Source organism: Dunckerocampus dactyliophorus, chromosome 11 (assembly GCF_027744805.1).
Source record: "Dunckerocampus dactyliophorus isolate RoL2022-P2 chromosome 11, RoL_Ddac_1.1, whole genome shotgun sequence".
In the NCBI taxonomy this organism is placed as follows: Eukaryota; Metazoa; Chordata; class Actinopteri; order Syngnathiformes; family Syngnathidae; genus Dunckerocampus; species Dunckerocampus dactyliophorus.
In genome coordinates, this window is record NC_072829.1 from 31,318,527 (window position 1) to 31,338,475 (window position 19,949).

General features: G+C 45.3%; 1 protein-coding gene across 3 annotated transcripts in view; it reads right to left on the reverse strand.

Annotated features, from left to right (window-relative positions):
• The window catches only part of fat2 (FAT atypical cadherin 2), a 117,469-nt gene that overhangs the window by 82,420 nt on the left and 15,100 nt on the right, over positions 1-19,949 (reverse strand). For all 3 annotated transcript variants that reach the window (XM_054793106.1, XM_054793105.1, XM_054793107.1), the window contains exons 2-5: positions 15,866-19,119; positions 11,855-12,166; positions 3,030-3,088; positions 1,771-2,082 (exon numbers count right to left, since the gene is read on the reverse strand). In XM_054793106.1, the coding sequence (XP_054649081.1) occupies positions 1,771-2,082; positions 3,030-3,088; positions 11,855-12,166; positions 15,866-19,119 (3,937 nt within the window). The remainder of the gene's footprint in view (positions 1-1,770; positions 2,083-3,029; positions 3,089-11,854; positions 12,167-15,865; positions 19,120-19,949) is intronic.

Consider the following 19,949-nt stretch of genomic DNA (forward strand, 5'->3'; position numbering starts at 1 on the left):
ACTTGGTGAGTGTTTGTGTCCTCAAAATGTAGGATTTTGTTTGGATGGATTATGACGGAATACATGTTATTTTACAGTGAAATCGCCATTCCGAAACTGATGATTTGTATCTTTATCCATTTCACAACATTAGCTTCCTTGATTTGTTCTTTCTTTTCCAGAATGGACGCTATCTTCCTGTCGATATAAGCCACGGTTTTGCGATGCCTTCTTTCTTGAACTAGATTGTGTGGGGCGCTTGACTCCACAGAATGACGACCGTACAAAAGCCTAAGAAACCCGGCATAACATTTTGTCAAAAATTGTGCTCGAAAACCGATTCGTACAAAAAATAGGGCGTACGAAAACCAAGGCTAAGCATTCTCCTGTATACATAGGAAGGATTTTATCTGGTTACCATGGCAACCTGCCGTCACAACCATGCAGCATTCAACACAACGTGTCACGGACAGTGGAACCTGTTTTGGGGGGGGTTATACAGATGCCAATGATGTTTTTGACATTTTTTTCTATACTAACTAGTTTTTATGGTACGCCAGTGGCTCGAGAGGTAGAGCAGGTCATCCAGAAAGGTTGGCGGTTTGATCCTCACTCCTTCCACCCTGGGCAAGACACCCCCGTTGCCTCCAGTGCTGCCACAATGGTGTATGAACGGGAATGAATGTTTGGTGGCAGCAAATGGCAGCCATGTTTCTGTCAGACTACCCCAGGGTAGCTGTGGCCACAGGAGTAGCTTACCACCTGTGTGTGGCTGAGGAGTGAATGAATGATGGCTTCTCTTTGCTGTGAAGTGCTTTGTAATCCATTATCATGATTTCCTTTTTGCCATTTTTTCAATACCAACAACTTATTTGGCATTTCTTTTGATCCAGATTCATCCATCCATCCGTTTTCTATACCGCTTCTCCTCTTTAGGGTCGTGGGGGCATGCTGGAGCCTATCCAGATTCATATTTGATGTATTCTCTTGAGACGGATATCGATGACGTTTTTGTAATATGCTTACATTTGTAGCATTTTTAAAATACAGATACACATGAGTTTTTCGGTATTTTTATACCGTTAAAGCACAAGACAAATACTCATTGAAAAGACTTTATGCATGCAAAGTCTGGTTGGACTTTACCACCAGTATGTTTGGGCTCACGTGGTTGTCCAACTTTAGCTAACAAGCTAACAATATCAAGTTGCCTGAAAGAGGCTGTTGATCCGTGGAGACGTTTTACCTGTCGTGCTATTGAAACACTCCTACTAATTCACAGTAGACTGCAGCGGCCTTTAAATATTTATAGCCTCATTACAAAGTCTTTGTGGCACAGAATCGGAAGGCACATTGTGATTGGTGGGGGAGGAAACCTCCTACCTTCCTCCTTCATTGTCTGAAGACACGCTCAAAATCAAGAGGGCGACTTTTTAATGACATTTGAGTTTTCACAGAGCAGAGGACCTCCTGGTTTGATGTCACAGCTGATCCTGCAGAGTTTTTATGCTGCAAATGTATTTTTTTTCCTCGCGTTTTCCACAAAGACCGAAGATGAAAAGAAGTGAGAGTGTCGGCTGGTCTGAGGGGGGCTTTGAGAACGAGTCATTTCAAGTCTTTAGCCAACTTTGAGTGGAATTACCATATGTGATTCTTCTGATGAAATGGAGAAATGCACCGAAGCTTTTTCCCCGGGCGTCCTCCACCTGTTTAGCTACTCTTGTGTATTTGTGGCATGAAGTCCCTCAGCACCAACAAGTACCCAATAACGCCAACTAGGTCAGGTCCTACCGTGAGGATGGTGTAGTTCCCAGGCCAGAAATCACCACACGACGTCACCACTCCGGTCAGCGGGTCGACATCAAATCTCTCGTCATGCTCGTCTTGTAACTTGTACGTCACGCGGGCGTTGGTGCCCTCGTCGTCGTCCTGGGCGACCATCCTGCAGACTTGCCGCGTGCCGGCTCCGTGCCGCTGGGCGGGCAGCTTGACGTGGAAGAGTTTGTCGGTGAACTTTGGCCGGTTGTCGTTGTCGTCCAGGACGCTGATGACCACGGTGGCGGTGGACCGGAGCGACGGAGAGCCGTTGTCCGACACGATAACCTGCGGGTTGGACACAAATCATTTGATGAACCTGATGAATCCTGCAAAATGGCCACTTTAGAGCCTCGAGGATGCAGACAGTCCGAGCTTTGAAGGAGTAAAGGTTCCTTTTACACCCCCCCAGCCATGGTTGCTTCATCACATCCTTCCACGCTCCACCCCACAACTCATCACGTACTTATTTATTGCTCTTTAATACCAATGCTGATGAACTCATTCAGTACCAAAGACATATTTATCATATTTATTTTAAGGCATAAAAGCAGCCACAAGGTGGCAGAAGTGCAGTTGATAAGAGGCATGGATCATGTGGACGGAAGAATCACATGACAGGAAGGAGGAAGTGAGAGAGCGTGGAGGAGTTTAATGTACGGAAGGTTACGCATTGTAGGGACATTTTAATGCATGCACACGTGCATGCACACGTGCGCACACACACAGTTCAGTTCCAAATGTGAAAATTGTAAATAGCTGATGTGTTATATTTGTAAATAAATTGTTGTGCTGATGTGTTTGTGTTGTTTATGTTGGTGTAGTTGTTTACATATTTCAGCAACAAATATTTGTGTCAAAGTGAAAGTTATGCTTGAAATGTTTCTTTTCACAAAAAGCTGCTTTTCTCCACATTTTTTAGTTGGGAACTGATATTTCCCTGAAACGTACCTATGTTCTACTGCTGCTTACTAAAGAACACAAAAAGGTAGAAACTAACTTGTTGCTTCTGATGAAAGATGAGAGTCTAATGTTTCTTTTGGGAGGTTCCATGTTTATAAAACCACACAACACAATATTCTGGGTGCCCTGAAAGATGAGTCCAAATGGTGTAAAATGGCCGCTACTGAAGGGGTGTTTTTTGAAAAGTGTCTGGAATTGGATGAGTTCATTGTTTTTCAAAACCAGCATTGACTCTATTGTTGGCTTTTTTTGACACAACTTTAATGTCTCACCTCAATGCTGTGCTCGGGTTTGTCCTCACGGTCCAACGCTGCCAGAGTGCTGATAACACCTACACACACACACACACACACACGCACACACACACGTAGAATTAATGCTGATGTTGTGTGTGAGTTCTGGAAAGAGAGAGTGCTAAGCTAATTAGACCTTTACAAACGCACTGTGTGTGTTATTGTAGGTGTGTGTTATTGTAGGTGTGTGGGTGTGTGTATGGTGTGTGTGTCACATAGATGTGATCGCACCTACTCAAACCCAAGGTGCTTCACGGGTGTCCTTTCTGCTGTTGTGTAAAGCTGTGGTAGTTGTGATGTGTGTATGTGTGTGTGTGTGTGTGCGTGCGTGCGTGCGCGTGCTGTTCATGAACGCATGATGAAATGCAGATGAAAACAAGACATTGTGTGTGTATCTCATTTTTACGAGACATTGAAAAAATAAACTTTTGCGAGAGCTCACAAAACGTTTTGCGTGGTGGCGAAACAGCTTTGTGAAATAACCCAAGGAGTTGTGTTGTGTTGTGTGTTCTGAGAGAAGCCTAAGCGTCGGCATGAAGAACGTGCACGTGTGTTCAGAGCAGATGTTTGAGGTGAAAGGTCAGCGTTGGTCGAGTTTGTGCCAGGAGAGTTTGCTTCAGGGACAACACGTGCACGCACGGATCATTGATGGATTTCCTTTCCACTGCAGGTACTCAAAGAGTGCTGCTCTTAATTTGAAGTTTCACTGCAAACTTCCTCTCTGAACACGGAAGAATGCAAAGTGTTTCGTGTTTTTGTGTTGAGTTTTTCGTTAGCGTGTTCCCTCGCTCATCACGCTTCACCTTTCACTGACACACTGGCTTTTTACAGCATATGAACGCATATTGTATTCTGTGTCGTTATTGGCTCAGGGAGAACCCGCCCTTTGTCTTCTGCATCCTGACTGGCTGTAGGCTGTTGTCAGTCCATCTCCTTGGTGTCAAACCGCCATGTTTCCTGCCATGTGATGTCGCTGAGCGCGGCATGTTAGCGTCTTTGCTCCCACCAATGGGGACACTTGCTTTAGGGTGCCATTCCATAATAACCGCATCTTGGGTTGGAGGAGGAGGAGCAGCAGGGCGGCACCAGGACGTCAGAAGAGCGAAACACACGAGTCACGTCATCATTTCTTGTGTCTGAGCTCGTCGGTTGAAAGGTTGGAACTTGGAGAGCATTAAAGGCATAGTTGGGATGTTTTGACATGAACTTGTATGACACCCACATCAGCACTGTCGTACATCAGTGGTGACTTACCCCCCACTTGTTCGCCCTAAGTCCGTTTCTGGTCGTCTTTGGGTGATGAAGAATGTAGTTCCAGGTAGTTTCACACGCGTTGGCTGTGTTCAAAAGAGTAACACTTTTGCTTCACAAAAATTCCCCCTTTTAAAAAAATCAGACCTCACAAATGTCTTTCCGTTCTATTTGTCTCCCTGCTGTCGCCTCTCATTCTCGTGGATGTGATGAAGACGCTCCGCTGTGGAAGACACACGTAAACAAGATGGCCACGGCGCTCCGTCATCTTCATCACAAACACAAGAATGGAGAGATAAACACGTAAAACAAAAGAGACCTTTAAGTGCATGAAAGTCTTGAAGAAAGAAAGGAGGCCATTAGCCGATAGCTTCACGTCTTCATCGGAGGTGAAGTAAAACCATCATGCGTTCATGTGCCAGTCAAACCCTGGCAAAGATGCTCTTCTAAGAGGTAACGCAGGAATTGATGAGGGATCACAGATTCAGAAGAAGATTCAGCCGTAAAGCAGGACACCCCCACCCAACACGCGTCATGTGTCTAATTAAGGACGGCAAACAAAAGCTGTGCTGCAATAATGTGCTATGCTCATTCATTCATTCGTTCATTCATTCATTCATTCGGCCTGCAGCAGCGCCGAGGCTTCCGTCTCTTTGTCCCACGTGAGACAAGCATAGACGCTGTGGGTCTCAGGTGAGGTCCTCCACTCTCCAGCTTCATAAATCTTTTTCATGACTTTTAGGCCGAGTCATTTTTTATTGCGGCTTGTCACTGCTGACAGCGTCTGAAGGACCAGCACCCCCACGTCTTTCTTGGACGCTTCTGCTCATCAATCAGTTGAAAAGCGTCTGTGCCTCACAGGATCACGTCGTCTTAGCTCACGTTTGGTGTTGCTGTGTGATCCCAGGTGCTTGAATCAACAAGTAATGCTAGCATCTTTATTAGCATCACAAGATTCAACGAACCAGAAGGTGAAATACTACACACAACTTTGCCCGGAAGAAAGTGGATCATACAGGTTCCACTGTACTGGTCCTGCACTAGTCTTAACTTATCTTAAAATAAGCTCATCAACACAGAGCGGAACCGTGGTTAGCATACGCCTCGGTTAGCATTCTTTGCTAACAACTTTCTTTTGAGGATACCGATTAGTTTTTTACCATTTCTTTATGCCAATACTGATGACTTGTTTGGCATATGATGATACCAGTTACTTAGTTGGCATTTTTTTAGTGCCAATACCATTTATTGTTTTAATAACAATTACTTATTTGGCCTTTTTTTAAAACCGATTACTTTGGCATTTTTTACTGTGCCAATGACTTTATTGGCATATTTTTTCAATCCAGACATTGGCATTTTTTCCCAATAGCAATAATGATGACACTTTTTGGCATTTTTTCGATACCGATATGACTTTTTTTGCATTTCTTTTTGCATTTATTCGATACAGATACTGGTGACTTTTGTGGCTTTTTTTTTTTAATACCAATACCAGTTACTATTTTGGTATTGATTACCTTAACATACAGTGGACCCTTGGTTAGCATGCGCCCTGGTTAGCATGTTTTTCAGTTAACATAGAAAGGAATGAAAAAGATCAATGAACACGTGATGGCGTGTTGACACCCCCAATAATAAACGTCTTTTTATCCCAGCGTAATCGTTCAACACCAATAAAGCCGATCCGATTGGAAGACACAAATCTTGGTGTGTGTGTGCGTGTGGGGTAGTGGGGGTGATTCCTGTCAGGCTCTTTTTCAGCAAAGCAAACAAATCCCCCCTTGTCATGAGGACAGGTGGGGCACATTAGAAAGTGTGTTTTTGTTATTAGCGCAGACGCGGGAATCAGCCTCAAGTCAGCGCCTGCTTTCACTGGGCCATTGAACGCCTCATGAAGGTAAACACATTTGTCTGGTGTGGCGGGACCTTTTTGTTCCACATGTTGCCCCATCCCTACGCCCCTCCTGCCATGACACGTTTGCTTATCTCATCGCTTCTATTCTGGTGTTTGACTACAATTTCTCTTACTTTGTGGATTATGTCCAGTCCTTTATGGAGGATGATTTCTATTGTGCAAGGCCATGACAAATTGGATCCTTTTGGGAGGGGGGGGGGGGGGGGGGTGTTTCAATCCACCCGGTCACTGTGGTCGTGTCTCTGGGCAAGACACTTCCCCCACCTTGCCCCCAGTGCTGCCCACGCTGGCATCTGAATGTTTGCTGGTGGTCGCCAATCGGCAGCCATGTTTCCGTCAGACCACCCCAGGGCAGCTGCGGCTACGGATGTAGAAGCCCCCACCAGTGGAGTGAATGAACAATGGCTTCACTTCACTTTGGATGCCTTGAAAAGCTCGACATAAAATCTAATCCATCATCATTCTTCACCTGCTTGGTGGCAAAACAGCTCATTCGTGGCCACGCCTCCCGTGGGGTGAAACGAATGCATGCGTCCTTCGTCACTCATTCGTGGCCACGCCTCCCGTGGGATGAAACGAATGCATGCGTCCTTCGTCACTCATTCGTGGCCACGCCTCCCGTGGGATGAAACGAATGAGATGAGCCTTATGGTTTGTTTACCAACAGGGTGTCCGGGTGTTTCTACGTGTGAAATGACTTTCAGCATCCGTCCTTCGTCACGTGGTCATTAAAGAGTGAAACTGGAAGGTGGAAAGCCCATAAAAGCACTATTATCCTTCATTAGGATGTTAGCACTTATTGTTAGCACGCTGGATCAACACACACCCTGCGCTTCTATCACAACGCCAAGCGTCTTCTTTATACTCACCTCAGCCTGGGTTGAGGTGCACGAGGTTAGTGGGGGGGTATGAATCAAATCAAATATGGGGGTTGTGCAGCAAATGTGTGTTAAAACTACAAATGTGGACAAGAGTCAAACAATCCTTCCATGCCATGCAAGTCATACTGTTACCTTGCAACACCAATAAAGCACACACTAATCTTGGTGTGTGCGTGTCTGTGTGTACTTTTTCATTTTAAAAAGAAATATTTTGGAACAGGTGACTTGTGTTTGCGTGACTTCCCGGGGGGATTCATTACTTCCAGTTCTGGTGTGTGTTGTTAGCAGCAGTAGTACAGACGAGAAAGAAGACAAAATGCGCCAAAGTGAAGAACTGTTTTGTGTTTCCAGATTAAGCACGTAGGGACGTCCATCATAATCTGGGGGTGTCGCATAAACGACAAGTAGAATTGGGATTCTTGTGCAGCGGGTGGCACAAATGAAACATTTACTGCTTGTGTCAGAAGTGAAAGATTTTGTATCTTTTGCCTGGACTCATCTCGGGGCTGTCGAGGCTTGAAGGTTTTGGGAGCTGAAGGTCAGCGGTGGAGACGAGGACGGTCGTGTTGGCTCGGTTACGTCACTGAAAGGTTTGCACCTGGAAGAGACGCTGCTGACGTTTGGTCAAGGATATGCTTTATGCCAGCGTATGCCAGCGTATGCCAGCATACCCCAGTATATGGTTTTCACTGTGCTTTTAACACCCCCGTCCTGCATGCCCCCCATGTGTGCTGGCCCGAGGGTGTGGACAAACAGCCGAGCTATGTGGAGATAATCAGCGCTTGCAGCGACACGCAGAGACCCTCGCAGCTCATGTTGCGCTCATTTGGCTAAAAGTTCAAAGTGCGCTCTCACGTGCGCTCCAACGACAGCATGCAGCAGCAAGGGGGGGGCTGCAGTTTGGCCTTTTTCTTGCCATGTTGGTTTGTCTGTTAGCGGCGCAGGCGGCCAGTCGAGACATTTGCAAGGAATGTTGTCTTTTATGTTTGGTTCAGCGGCACACCTTCCTCTGCTCAGACTTGCAGACACCACTTGAACCCCCGTGCAATTATTTGTCTTATTTTACTGTTTGTCAGGTGATTTCTCAGGAGCACTTTAAGCTCTCGTGGTTGCTTGGCGTTGGTGCATGCTACAAAGGTTAGAATTTCAAGACCAAATTGAACTGGACCTTTTTTGGGACTAAGATGCACGGAAACTACTTTACATGCACAAAGATGTGGGAGTCACTGCACGGCATCGACTACAGCACCATCAAATCAGATACAGAAATAACAAGGGGGTGTGAACGTCCCGTCATTCACGCTGCAAAAAAGCCACAAACACGACAAAACACAAAAACAAATGGAGAAAAAAAATCATTTTTTTTCAAATTTCAAATCATTTCCATTTTTTCCCGTGTATTTTATTTTCTACAATGAAATAAACGCCAGTGTCATAAATGATGACGTTGCTAATTTGAGTTTAGTTTCCATTATTTCTTGTGTCATAGAAAGTTTGCTTGTCTGGCCTTCGCCATCACACAAGCTTCAAACCCCCACTCTGCTTTGGATCCAATGTGCTAACTGGACGCTGGGCTGTAGTGCAGCTGAGTGTAGCAAACAAAAAGGCAACCACATGCATATTTTTTCTATGCTTATATAAAAATATCATACAGTAGCTCCCCTCCCCCACCCTGGAAGACATGTTATGTGGCGTTTTAAAAAGGTTGTCTATTCTATCAGAAACAAGACAAGGTTTGAGAGCCCATCCTCGTGTCCCGGGTCCACGGCAGGTGCTTGACGTCGGTGTGTGACACTCATGCAAAGCACATTCCGGTGCGAACATCTCGTGACTTTATTTGTCTGCCTGCATGCTAGCCTGCTAACACTGCTGACGTGTCGTGGCTTGGCTATGCTGTCCTCTCAAACGCCTCGCAGGGTTTCACAAGTCATCTGCCAGCCGTACATGAACATTACCTGCGCAGCGTCGGGAGACTTGGGTATGGTTTGTTTTAGTGTTACGTCGTTAAAGCGGCCCACGGGCTGGCTTGTATAACGAGACACATAAATGTTACTATTTGCTTGATCCCAGGGGAAATTCACCTTGTTGCATAGATTTTTATTGCATACCAGAAAGACATTTTACACGCAGGCAAGGGAGCGCTGCCGGTGCTGCTGCAAGTAGAGTGGAACCCCCCCTGAAGTTGTCAAAAGCTAAACCAGCCATCGCTGGCGCATTTTACGCAAGGACATAAGGAAAATGACTGATTCTAAAAGATTTTCCTCCGTTTGTGCATATTTGTATTTATTTTGTTGTGTTTTCATATTATATTTTCTTCTCTTATCTAGCAGCTGCTGTGCTGTGCTCATTTTGTTGCATGTCTTGACTGCAATCTTTCTCCTCGTGACAAAAAATCTAAAAAAACATTTATAAATATTGTATTAAGTTGATATTATTTATTATTATTATTATTATTGATTTATTTATATTTCATGCACTTATAAAAAATGTATACTTGTTCATAAATATTTCATTGTTATTATTATTATATTTCATTTGTTTATACTTGCAAGGACAAGCGGTATAAAAAATGGATGCATTATTTATATTTAATGTATTATAAAAAATAGTATTTATTTGTCTGTATGTAATGTCTGTATGTAATATGTACTGTAATTATTATTATTATTATATTGTATTTGATTATTTATATTTGATGTGTTTATAAAATATAGTATTTGTCAATATTTCATTATTATTATTATAATGTATCGTATTTATGTATCGTATTTATGGGGGAAAAGGCTTCTTGAGACGTCATCTGTACTTCTGTGAAGAAGGTGTCGGACGTTTCGCTCCTCATCCAAAGAGCTTCGTCAGCGAACTAACAAGTGCTGGTAGCTTAGGCCTTAAATACAGTAAGAGTGGGTGGAATTGGTGTGCCAACACCCTCCTACTATTGGTTCCTTACACTAAGCCTGGGCGGAGTAGTGGTATAATCCTATCCTGCTATTAACACCCCCGATAAAAGGGAAGTGTCGCTCCCTGAATTGGGTATGAACGACTCTGATACTGGCTCGTTAGCATCTATTGTTCTGGCTCGCCCTGGCTTCACCTCATTTGCAAGACTAAGAGCTGTGGGTTTTGGTCTCAGTAACCTGCTGAACACAGGGTCCAAATTAAACCTCAAACCACCATTCCGATTTAATGATGGGTTCTGTTGTTTGACAAAAATAGCTTCCTTTACTCTTCTTTCAAACCATCTGTTTTGGCCAAAGAAAACAGATGGTTTTGGCCAAAGAAAACAGATGGTTTTGGCCAAAGAAAACAGATGGTTTGAAAGAGGAGTAAAAGAAGCTATTTTTGTCAAACAACAGAACCCATCATTGAATCGGAATGGTGGTTTGAGGTTTAATTTGGACCCTGTGTTCAGCAGGTTACTGAGACCAAAACCCACAGCTCTTAGTCTTGCAAATGAGGTGAAGCCAGGGCGAGCCAGAACAATAGATGCTAACGAGCCAGTATCAGAGTCGTTCATACCCAATTCAGGGAGCGACACTTCCCTTTTATCGGAGGTGTTAATAACAGGATAGGATTATACCACTACTCCGCCCAGGCTTAGTGTAAGGAACCAATAGTAGGAGGGTGTTGGCACACCAATTCCGCCCACTCTTACTGTATTTAAGGCCTAAGCTACCAGCACTTGTTAGTTCGCTGACGAAGCTCTTTGGATGAGGAGCGAAACGTCCGACACCTTCTTCACAGAAGTACAGATGACGTCTCAAGAAGCCTTTCCCTCGATGGACAACTCCTGTACGACTGAGAGCCTACACAGACGTATCGTATTTATGTATATTTTGGTATTGATATTATGTATATTTTATATTTTTATCTATGAAAAAATAATTATTTTTCAATATTTTATTAATATTTATTGATATTTGTGAGGACAAGCGGTGTAGAAAAAGGTTGTTGGAATGGATTATTTACCAGTTTATATTATGTATTTCTAGAAAATAGTATTTACCAATATTTCATTATTATTATCCATCCATCCATTTTCTATACCGCTTCTCCTCATTAGGGTCAGGGGGGTATGCTGGAGCCTATCTCAGCTGACTTCGGGCAACAGGAGGGGTACACCATGGACTGGTGTCCAGCCAATGGCAGGGCACATATAGACAAACACTCACATTCATACCTATGGACAATTTAGAGTCTCCAATGAAGCTAACATGCATGTTTTTGGAATGTGGGAGGAAACCGGAGTACCCAGAAAACCCACACACACACAGGGAGAACATACAAACTCCACACAGAAATGCCCAACGGAGAATCCAATCCAGGTCTTTCCATCTCCAGACTGCGTGGCCAACATGCTAACCACTCATTAGCCGATTATTATTATATTGTATCTATTTACTGTATATTATATTATATTTATCAATATTTGATTTAATTGATATTTCATGTATTTATAAGAAATAGTTTTTATTGATAAATCTTTGTTAATAAAATTGAGAAATATTAGATTTGATTTTTTATTAATATTGACCTTGACCAAGTGCTACCAGCTCCCCCTTTGGCTCTCACGTGTTATGTTGACAAAAGAGGTTGACCATGTAGGCTGACGTCGACCACTTTTTAGTGCTAAAAACAACATGTTGGACAAGGACTTGAGGAGTTGGTCCACATAGACAGGTTGTCGACATAAGCGGGTTCCACTGTGGGTACTTCCCATATGCAACTTTGAGTCATCTCTACTTGCTATTTACCTGTTTTGGCATTGATGCCAAAGTACGTCTGATGAGATTCCGGCATCTGGAAGGAAAGCTTCTCCTCAGAGGATGCATCCACGTCAGTGGCCAACACCTGGATGACAGACTTGACCGTGCCCACATTCTCCCGGACGGACGCAAAGTACACCGGCTGGGAAAGCTCCGGAGCATTATCGTTGACGTCCAGGACGTCCAAGTAGACATGCGTCCACGAGGACAGAGGTTCGGTTCCCAGGTCTGTGACGTGGACAGAAAGCCAGAAGCGAGGCACTTTCTCCCGATCCAGCACCTGAGACGTTCGGATCACTCCTGTGGGACACAAAGGGGGTGGAGTTTGTGCTGATTGTTCATAGCATACTAATTAAGCATTAATTAAGCATTGTTAGATTTCTGATTTCTTTTAGAGAAACAATGAAGTGGGGAGTGGGTGCCCACATGTATACTGTAAGTTCCATCTTAAAAAATAGGACAATCAGTCCATTTTCTACACGATATTCCTGCTGAGGCGTTTTGATATCCTGAGGCTTTTTTCCCAACACAATTCCTGTTTGACAGAGAACTCAATTTAGCCTGATTTTATCTGAGGCATAAGTGCAGCAGCAGGCTAATGGAATGTGCCATCATTTGTTGAGGGGTCACGGGGGCCTCCTCTGTGAAAGATATGCTGATGGAATAATAGACAAACCACCTTGTCCAAGCCCAAGGGAATGTCCTGTTGTGTAAGCAAGGCCGTGTCAGAAGAACCCACATCAGGCGCGCATTGTCCTTTAGAATAGAATAAAAATGCACCTGCTATGCAGCGTTGCTATCTTGTATTATTAGTGAGTATGATGAGGTAGTGCGTGTGTAGTGAGGAAGTTGAGTGTTGTGCTCTAACTTTGGTCAATTTCCTGTCTCTGCCCTCAGTTTCATTCAGGCAGTCTAGTCCAGTGACTGGGGGCGGCGCAGCCAGGCAAAAGGAAACGATCGGCAATTAACATAATTCATAAGTCCTGCCTCCACAACGGGAAGACACCAGATCATCCTTCATGGTTCCTCCATGTAGACCTGAGTTCTCTATTCTTTGCCACGACTTCCATGTCTCATTTTTGTTTGCTACGACCTTCTGTAACCCGCCGGATTCGGGCAGCTCCGAGTCCCGCCCTGGACTCAAACTAACATCTGCTGAAGGAGAGTTGAGAGCCATGCGTCCATTTTCTACCACTTATCTGGGGCTGGGTCGCGGGGGCAGCAGTCTCAGTAGGAAAGTCCAGACTTTCCAGTCCCCAGCCACGTCCTCCAGTTGCACCGGGAGGACCCCAAGGCGTTCCCAGGCCAGCTGTGAGACATAATCCCTCCAGCCACGGAGGCATCCGGGAGCAGCCCAGACAACATCTCAGGACGTGCACTTCGGGTTTGCTCATCAGAGCTAGCTGATGTGCTTGCTGACATATTTAACCTGTCGCTTGCACAAGCCTCTGTACCGACCTGCTTTAAGTCCACCACCATAGTGCCCGTACCCAAGAAGAGCAACGTGACCTGCTTGAATGACTATCGCCCTATAGCACTCACTCCTATTGTAATGAAGTGCTTTGAAAGAATAGTCATGACCCACATCAAAAAGAGCTTCCCGGTGGCAACTGTGGACCCTCTACAGCAGGGGTCACCAAGGTTTTTCCTTGTGAGAGCTACTTTTACAAAATGAAAATGGCCAAGAGCTACTCATTTTTGTAACATTTATTTTCAGAGCTTATTTTAAACCCAAACAAAGCAAATATGCTTGTTTTACCAGAACATGAACAAAATGCTGGTGTCCACAACTCACATTTTGTATTTCAAAATGCATTTCTTTCTACTGTTCTTTCATTATTAACTGAAAACCTGAATGAAAAGCAGGCTTGCGGGCACCTCATGTGGTCGTGGGGGGCCACCTGGTGCCCGCGGGCACCACGTTGGTGACCCCTGCTCTACAGTTTGTATATCGCCAGAACCGGTCCAGGGATGATGCAGTCAACACTGCCATCCACACAGCCCTTTCTCACCTACAGGGCCAGGACACATATGTCAGAATGCTATTTATAGACTATAGCTCTGCTTTTAATACAGTCAGCCCCCACAAACTCACAAATAAGCTCATCAGACTTGGCCTGTCACCCTCCCTCTGTAACTGGGTGTTTAACTTTCTAACAGGCAGGCCCCAGTCAGTCAGAGTCCACAATCGCACATCCAGCTCAAGAATTGTGAGCAGTGGGACCCCACAGGGGTGTGTGCTGAGTCCGCTCCTCTACGCGCTCTTCACCTACGATTGCGTGGCCTCCCAGAACAACACCAGCATCATTAAATTTGCGGATGACACTACAGTCATCGGCCTGATCACTGGTGGTGTTGAAACATTATACAGAAGAGAGGTGGCGGACCTCATAGCTTGGTGTCATGAGAACAATCTCCTTCTCAATACAGATAAGACTAAAGAGATGATCATCGACCCATGAACAAGGGAAAAGGAGCCGCATGAACCCCTGTTTATTGATGAGACTGAGGTGGAGAGGGTGAACACCTTCAAGTTCCTTGGCACACACATCAGCGAGGACCTCACCTGGTCTCACAACACCCAACAAATTCGGAAGAAGTCCCAAAGGAGACTGTACTTCCTAAGAAGACTGAGGAAATTTGGCATGCCCACCACAATCCTGAGTTGCTTCTACAGATGCACTATGGAAAGTGTCCTTACCGCCTCCATCACTGTTTGGTACGGTAACTGTACAACACGTGATAGGAAGGCACTCCAGCGGGTGATCAAGACCTCACAGAACATTGTTGGGGCAGCCCTCCCCTCACTGCAAGACATTTATAAAACTAGAGTCCTACGAAGAACACACAACCTCATCAAGGACAGCACACATCCACAACACTCATTATTCACACTCCTACCGTCAGGCAGACGCTACAGGAGTTTGAAGTCCAGGACCACAAGGCTGGCAAACAGCTTTTACCCACAGGCCATCAGGCTTCTCAACGAAGCACTCACACATGCCGCACGCAACACACACACACACACTCATAGCACTTTATTTATTTATTTATTCATTTATTTGTTTTATTTATTTATTTGTATTATTTATTTGTATTAATCTCTCTTCTGTTGTTGTTGCTTAATTTATTGGTATTTACTGTATGTTTCTTATGTTCTTATTCTTTCTTGTGTTTTCTTTCTTTTCTTGGGAGAATGAACAGAATAAGATTTTCATTGCATAGTATAACTGCTGTTTTACTATGCACATGACAATAAAACTCTCTTGAATCTCTTGAATCTTGACTAGATGCCGGAGCCACCTCAACTGGCTCCTCTCCTTGCAGTGGCTCTACTCTTAGGGTGTGAGAGCACTTGCTATCAAGCTAAAAGCCCAGGCTGTCAGCTCAAAATCCAGTGTGACTCTAAATTTAAGGTGCCAGGGATTGAGGCTTGCCAACATACAGCAACACGGCTGCACCAGCTATCATCCCTTTGTCTGTTTAGACTTTTGTTATGGGTAAGTTTTGTTGTTTCCTGTGGAGTCTTCCTGGACCGCCTTGTTGCTGCAAAGCAATTATTGCTTCCAAACGAAAGCTCAAAAGCTCATTTGGCTACTCTTGACTTCATTATTTTTATGTTTCTAGATAGTTTTTCCTTCCTTCAGCCTTACGTGTTTTTGCCTTTCCATCAATAAACTGTTTTTGTTCAACATTCACCACTTTTCTGTATCGAGGTTCAAAAACCATTGAGTTCAGCGAGCATCAAAGGATTAACTCTTTGCTTTGTTTTTGTGTAGCTTACACTTCTTCCAAAAGAAAGATCAGCATCAACAAGAGGTGTTCAGAGCAGAAGGGGAGAAGAAAAGAAAGAGAGTATAGACAGGAAGTTGTATGAAGTAAGCGGACATACATTGGACGTAGTAAGACTCTAGCATCACCGTACCCGTCCGCCACATTTTTTTATACTATTAATACTTCTTCACTTGTACGCCACATAAGGGTCTGTCAATTTCTTACCTGTTTCTTCATCAATGCTGAGCATTCCCAGGCCAGAGCCGTCATGGATGCGGTACCTGATGACTCCATCTCGACCCAGGTCTTTGTCCGAGGCCATCACGGTAAGCACTGACGTCCCCACAGCCGCATCCTCCTCCACTCCAGTTTCGTACACAAACTCAGAGAAGACTGGCTTGTGGAGATTCTCGTTCACATCCAAAACCTCAATCTCCACAAAACACGATGACGAGAGGGATTGTGGAAGGCCGTGGTCCACAGCCCGGACTGTGAGGTTATAAGAGGGACGCCTCTCAAAGTCCAGCTCCCGCTCGAGGGTCAAGGCACCCGTGGAGGGGTCGAGATGGAAGATTCCGCTCTCTGTGTTCATTAGGTTGTAGGTGACCAGACTGCCGCTGCCAAGATCCAAGTCCACACTCTCCACCCAAACAAGTAGGGTGCCCACCGGTACATCCTCGGGAACTTTGACTTTGTAGACCGTTGGTACAAATGTTGGCGGGTTATCATTTACATCCTGAAGCACCACCACAAGGTTAAGAGTGGAGGACATCGGGGGATCGAGCTTGGATTGATCCCTGGCTTCAATCCAGAGGTCATGTCTGGGGGAGGTTTCTCGATCCAAATGAGCTGTCACCATCACCTCGCCGCTCACTTGGTCGATCCGAAACATGTCAGTAGACGTTAGGAGGGTGTATTTGACAATCCCGCTCGCGTCTGCATCCGGGTCTGTAGCTCGAGCTGTAAAAATGACTGAGTCCAGCTCTGTGTTCTCAGGGATGCGTACCACATGTCTGGGTTGTTCAAAGATGGGAGGATTGTCATTGACATCAAGGACGTTCACTGCAAGGAACTTCCATGCGGACGTTTGCGGCGTTCCCAAATCAAACACAGTGATGTTCAAAATGTAGAACACCTTATCCTCCCTGTCCAGCGGACACAGCAGCCGGAGGTCACCAGAGAAGGTGTCAATGGAGAAACAGCCCTCCTCATTCCCACTTGAGATGGCGTAAACAAGCATGCCATTAAAGCCTGTGTCGTGGTCTGATGCCTTGAAGTGAACTACAGCGGAGCCCAGCGGGTAGTTCTCGGGAAGGTCGATTGAGCTGGGAAGGCCGGGGTCAAACATGGGAGAGTGACTGTTGGTGATGTGAGTGCCTGAGAAGGTGTCTTCCTCAGTGTCAGTCCAAATGGGCTTGATGGACTCTATCAGTTTATCTTTGAGCTGTTTGAAAATGCCTGTTTCCCGGCAGTGAATTGTTGTCTCATCACCTCTGCTGGTAACCGTTACCCTGACAACAGATGCCTCAGAGTGATGCTCTCCGTCTGAGGCCATGACTCCCAAATTGAATGAGTTTGCTCCTGGCGGGATGGCTTGCTTAAGGGTGACCTCTCCTGACACCGAATCAATAGCAAACATCTGGAGCTCATTGCCGGACTCGATGACATAGCTGAGCTGCTGCAACTCGTCTAAATCAATAGCTGACAGCTCAACGATGCTGTGACCGACAGCGAGGTCCGGAGGTATGGTGATATTGCAGCCAACCCTCTCGAAGAGAGGAATGTTATCGTTCACGTTGTTTATGGTAATCGTCACGGGGCATTCGCTGACCCGGCTGAAGGGCTCACCGCTGTCTGAGGCCCAAACTCTCAGGTGGTACCAGCGTTTCATCAGCTCATAGTCCAAGTGCTCCGAGGTGGAGATAACACCGGTGAATGGGTCTATTATGAAAGGCAGGGGGTCTGAATTGGCAATAGCATACGTGACAAAACCGTTTCCCTCATTATCCTTGTCGGTGGCTTCTATTTTCAAAACGCTGCTGCCGACTGGGCTGTTTTCATCCACTGTCGCGCGATAAGAGGTTAGCTTAAAATCCGGGCTGTTGTCGTTCTCATCGGTGATCTCAACCACAACGTGAGTCTGAGCCTCGCCTTCATTAGCCGCCACATCAAACTCATAGCGAGCCTGACTCTCATAGTCAAACGTTTCCCTGGTTGTAACGATGCCAGTTTTGGGATTGATCTTGAATTTAGAGCTGTCTGGATTCATTTTGATGCTGTAAGTAACGTTGCTGCAATTAACTGAAACCTTCACAACAAACGTTTTGGGCGGAGAACTCTCACTGAGAGAGACGATGTAGGTGTCTTCTAAGAACGCCAATGGGCTGTAATGAAAGGTCGGAACGTGAATCTTTGTAACGGGAGAGAGCAAACTTGGAGAGCTTCTGTCTTTGGCTTGTAGGGACAGATTGAGTCCAAAGGGACTTTGTGACCAGATAATCTTTTTGGTGGAGACCACTTGGAAGTGGTTCCCCTGTGATCCCAAAGGGATTACCTCAAAGTACCGGTGAGGATCACCGCCAACGACGCTGAGCAATTCAACGGGCTTAAGTCCTGCCTGGACGTGGACACTGATACTCACTGTGCCATCTGAGGACACTGAAGGCGCGGAGGGAGGCTTGATAACTGGAGACACCATGGCAGCTTTTTGCACTTTCACAGTAACCTTGGCCACATTACCAAATTTCTGAACCCCAGATATTTTCTTGGTTCTGTCCTCTGCTAAAACCGTGAGGTCGTATCTGTGCATGCGGGTGTAGTTGAGCTTCTTGAAGATGCTGATGGTGCCGCTGAAAGGATCGACGACAAACGGATGCGATCTGACGGTGAGGGAATAATAAAAGTCGGCGTTGCTTCCGATGTCGCCGTCCGTCGCGCTAACCCTGGCGACGCTAGACCGGAGCGGAGCGTCTTCGCTGACGGCCACGTTGTACGAAGCGGGGTAGAAAAGAGGCTTGAGGTCGTTTGTGTCAACAACCTGGACAAACACTTTAGTCTTTGCCTGGAAGTCAAAAGTGCTTTCCGTGGCCTCCACAGTCAGCGTGTACATGTCCCTGACCTCCCTGTTGAGCGGCGTGGAGATGCTGCCTCGGGTTTTGAGCCTCAGGAAACAAAAATCCCCAACTTTGACTTCCTCGGCTTGGAAAAGGTCATTATCATCCCCGGAGACAACCACGTATTTCACCTGCCACAGCAAATCTGCCATTTCGATGCCCATCTTCACCGGCGTCTCCACGTAGGTGCGCGGGGGCGAGTTCTCATTGATGGTGACGTTGTAGAGATGGTGCGTGAATCTCAGCGGGGGGCTGGCTTTTAGTTTTCCCACCATGCCCCAACTCTGCGCCACACTTAGCAGGACTGTGGCTAAGGTTACCAAGGTTGCTCCTGATGAGGCCATTTTTAGGAATAGCATTGGGATCCTGGAAGGGAAACACAAAAGAACTTTAAGATCGGAGTTCTTGAAGGGTCCAGGCAAAAGCAGACATTTGAAAAGTGGCAGACTTGGCTTGAAGGTAAGAATGAAGTTCATGCTAGTGATATCGCTGGTTCATTACTACAGTCTTTCAGGTTTTCTATTGTTGTAGAAATGAATAGTTGGATGAAATGTGGAAATAACCATAGCAGTCAAAAGGCTTCTTATGTGAAACTAATGTTAGCAAGTTGTTTTAATGTGCTTGATTTGACATTTGCAAAGTTAACAGAGTACTCTATTTAGTACTTATAAACAATTAGCTCTTAGCATAGGCACTTTAATGCATTCTATAAAGTGTACATTGTAGCATGGGCATTGTATGTACGATACGTACTTAGCATAAGCCATTTATAAACTTGCATTATATCTTAGGAATTTTATAAACTAGAGGCTTTTAGCAGGTTCAGGCAGGTTTGTTGTGTTGTGTGCTGTGTTGTGTATACACAGCGTGTATACCAGGTGTATGAGTGTGTACTGAGTACGAGAGCACGTCAGGTGGCGGCTATGAATATGAAGTGCGTTTTAATGACTACATATGGAAATGAGCTGAAAGCTACAGCCGCTGCACCCATTGATTCTATATGAATAATGTAAAGTGCACAAAAATTCACACAAAATGAGGTCTGTGCATATGGAATGATTTGCACCAAGACGAAGCCATTCAAAGTTAGCCTTGTTTTTCCCCACCGGTGTTCTTTCACAAAGAGAGGCACAGATGAGCACACTTTATACACTATGCTTTGTGCGTGTGCATGCGTGTGTGTGTGTGTGTACGAA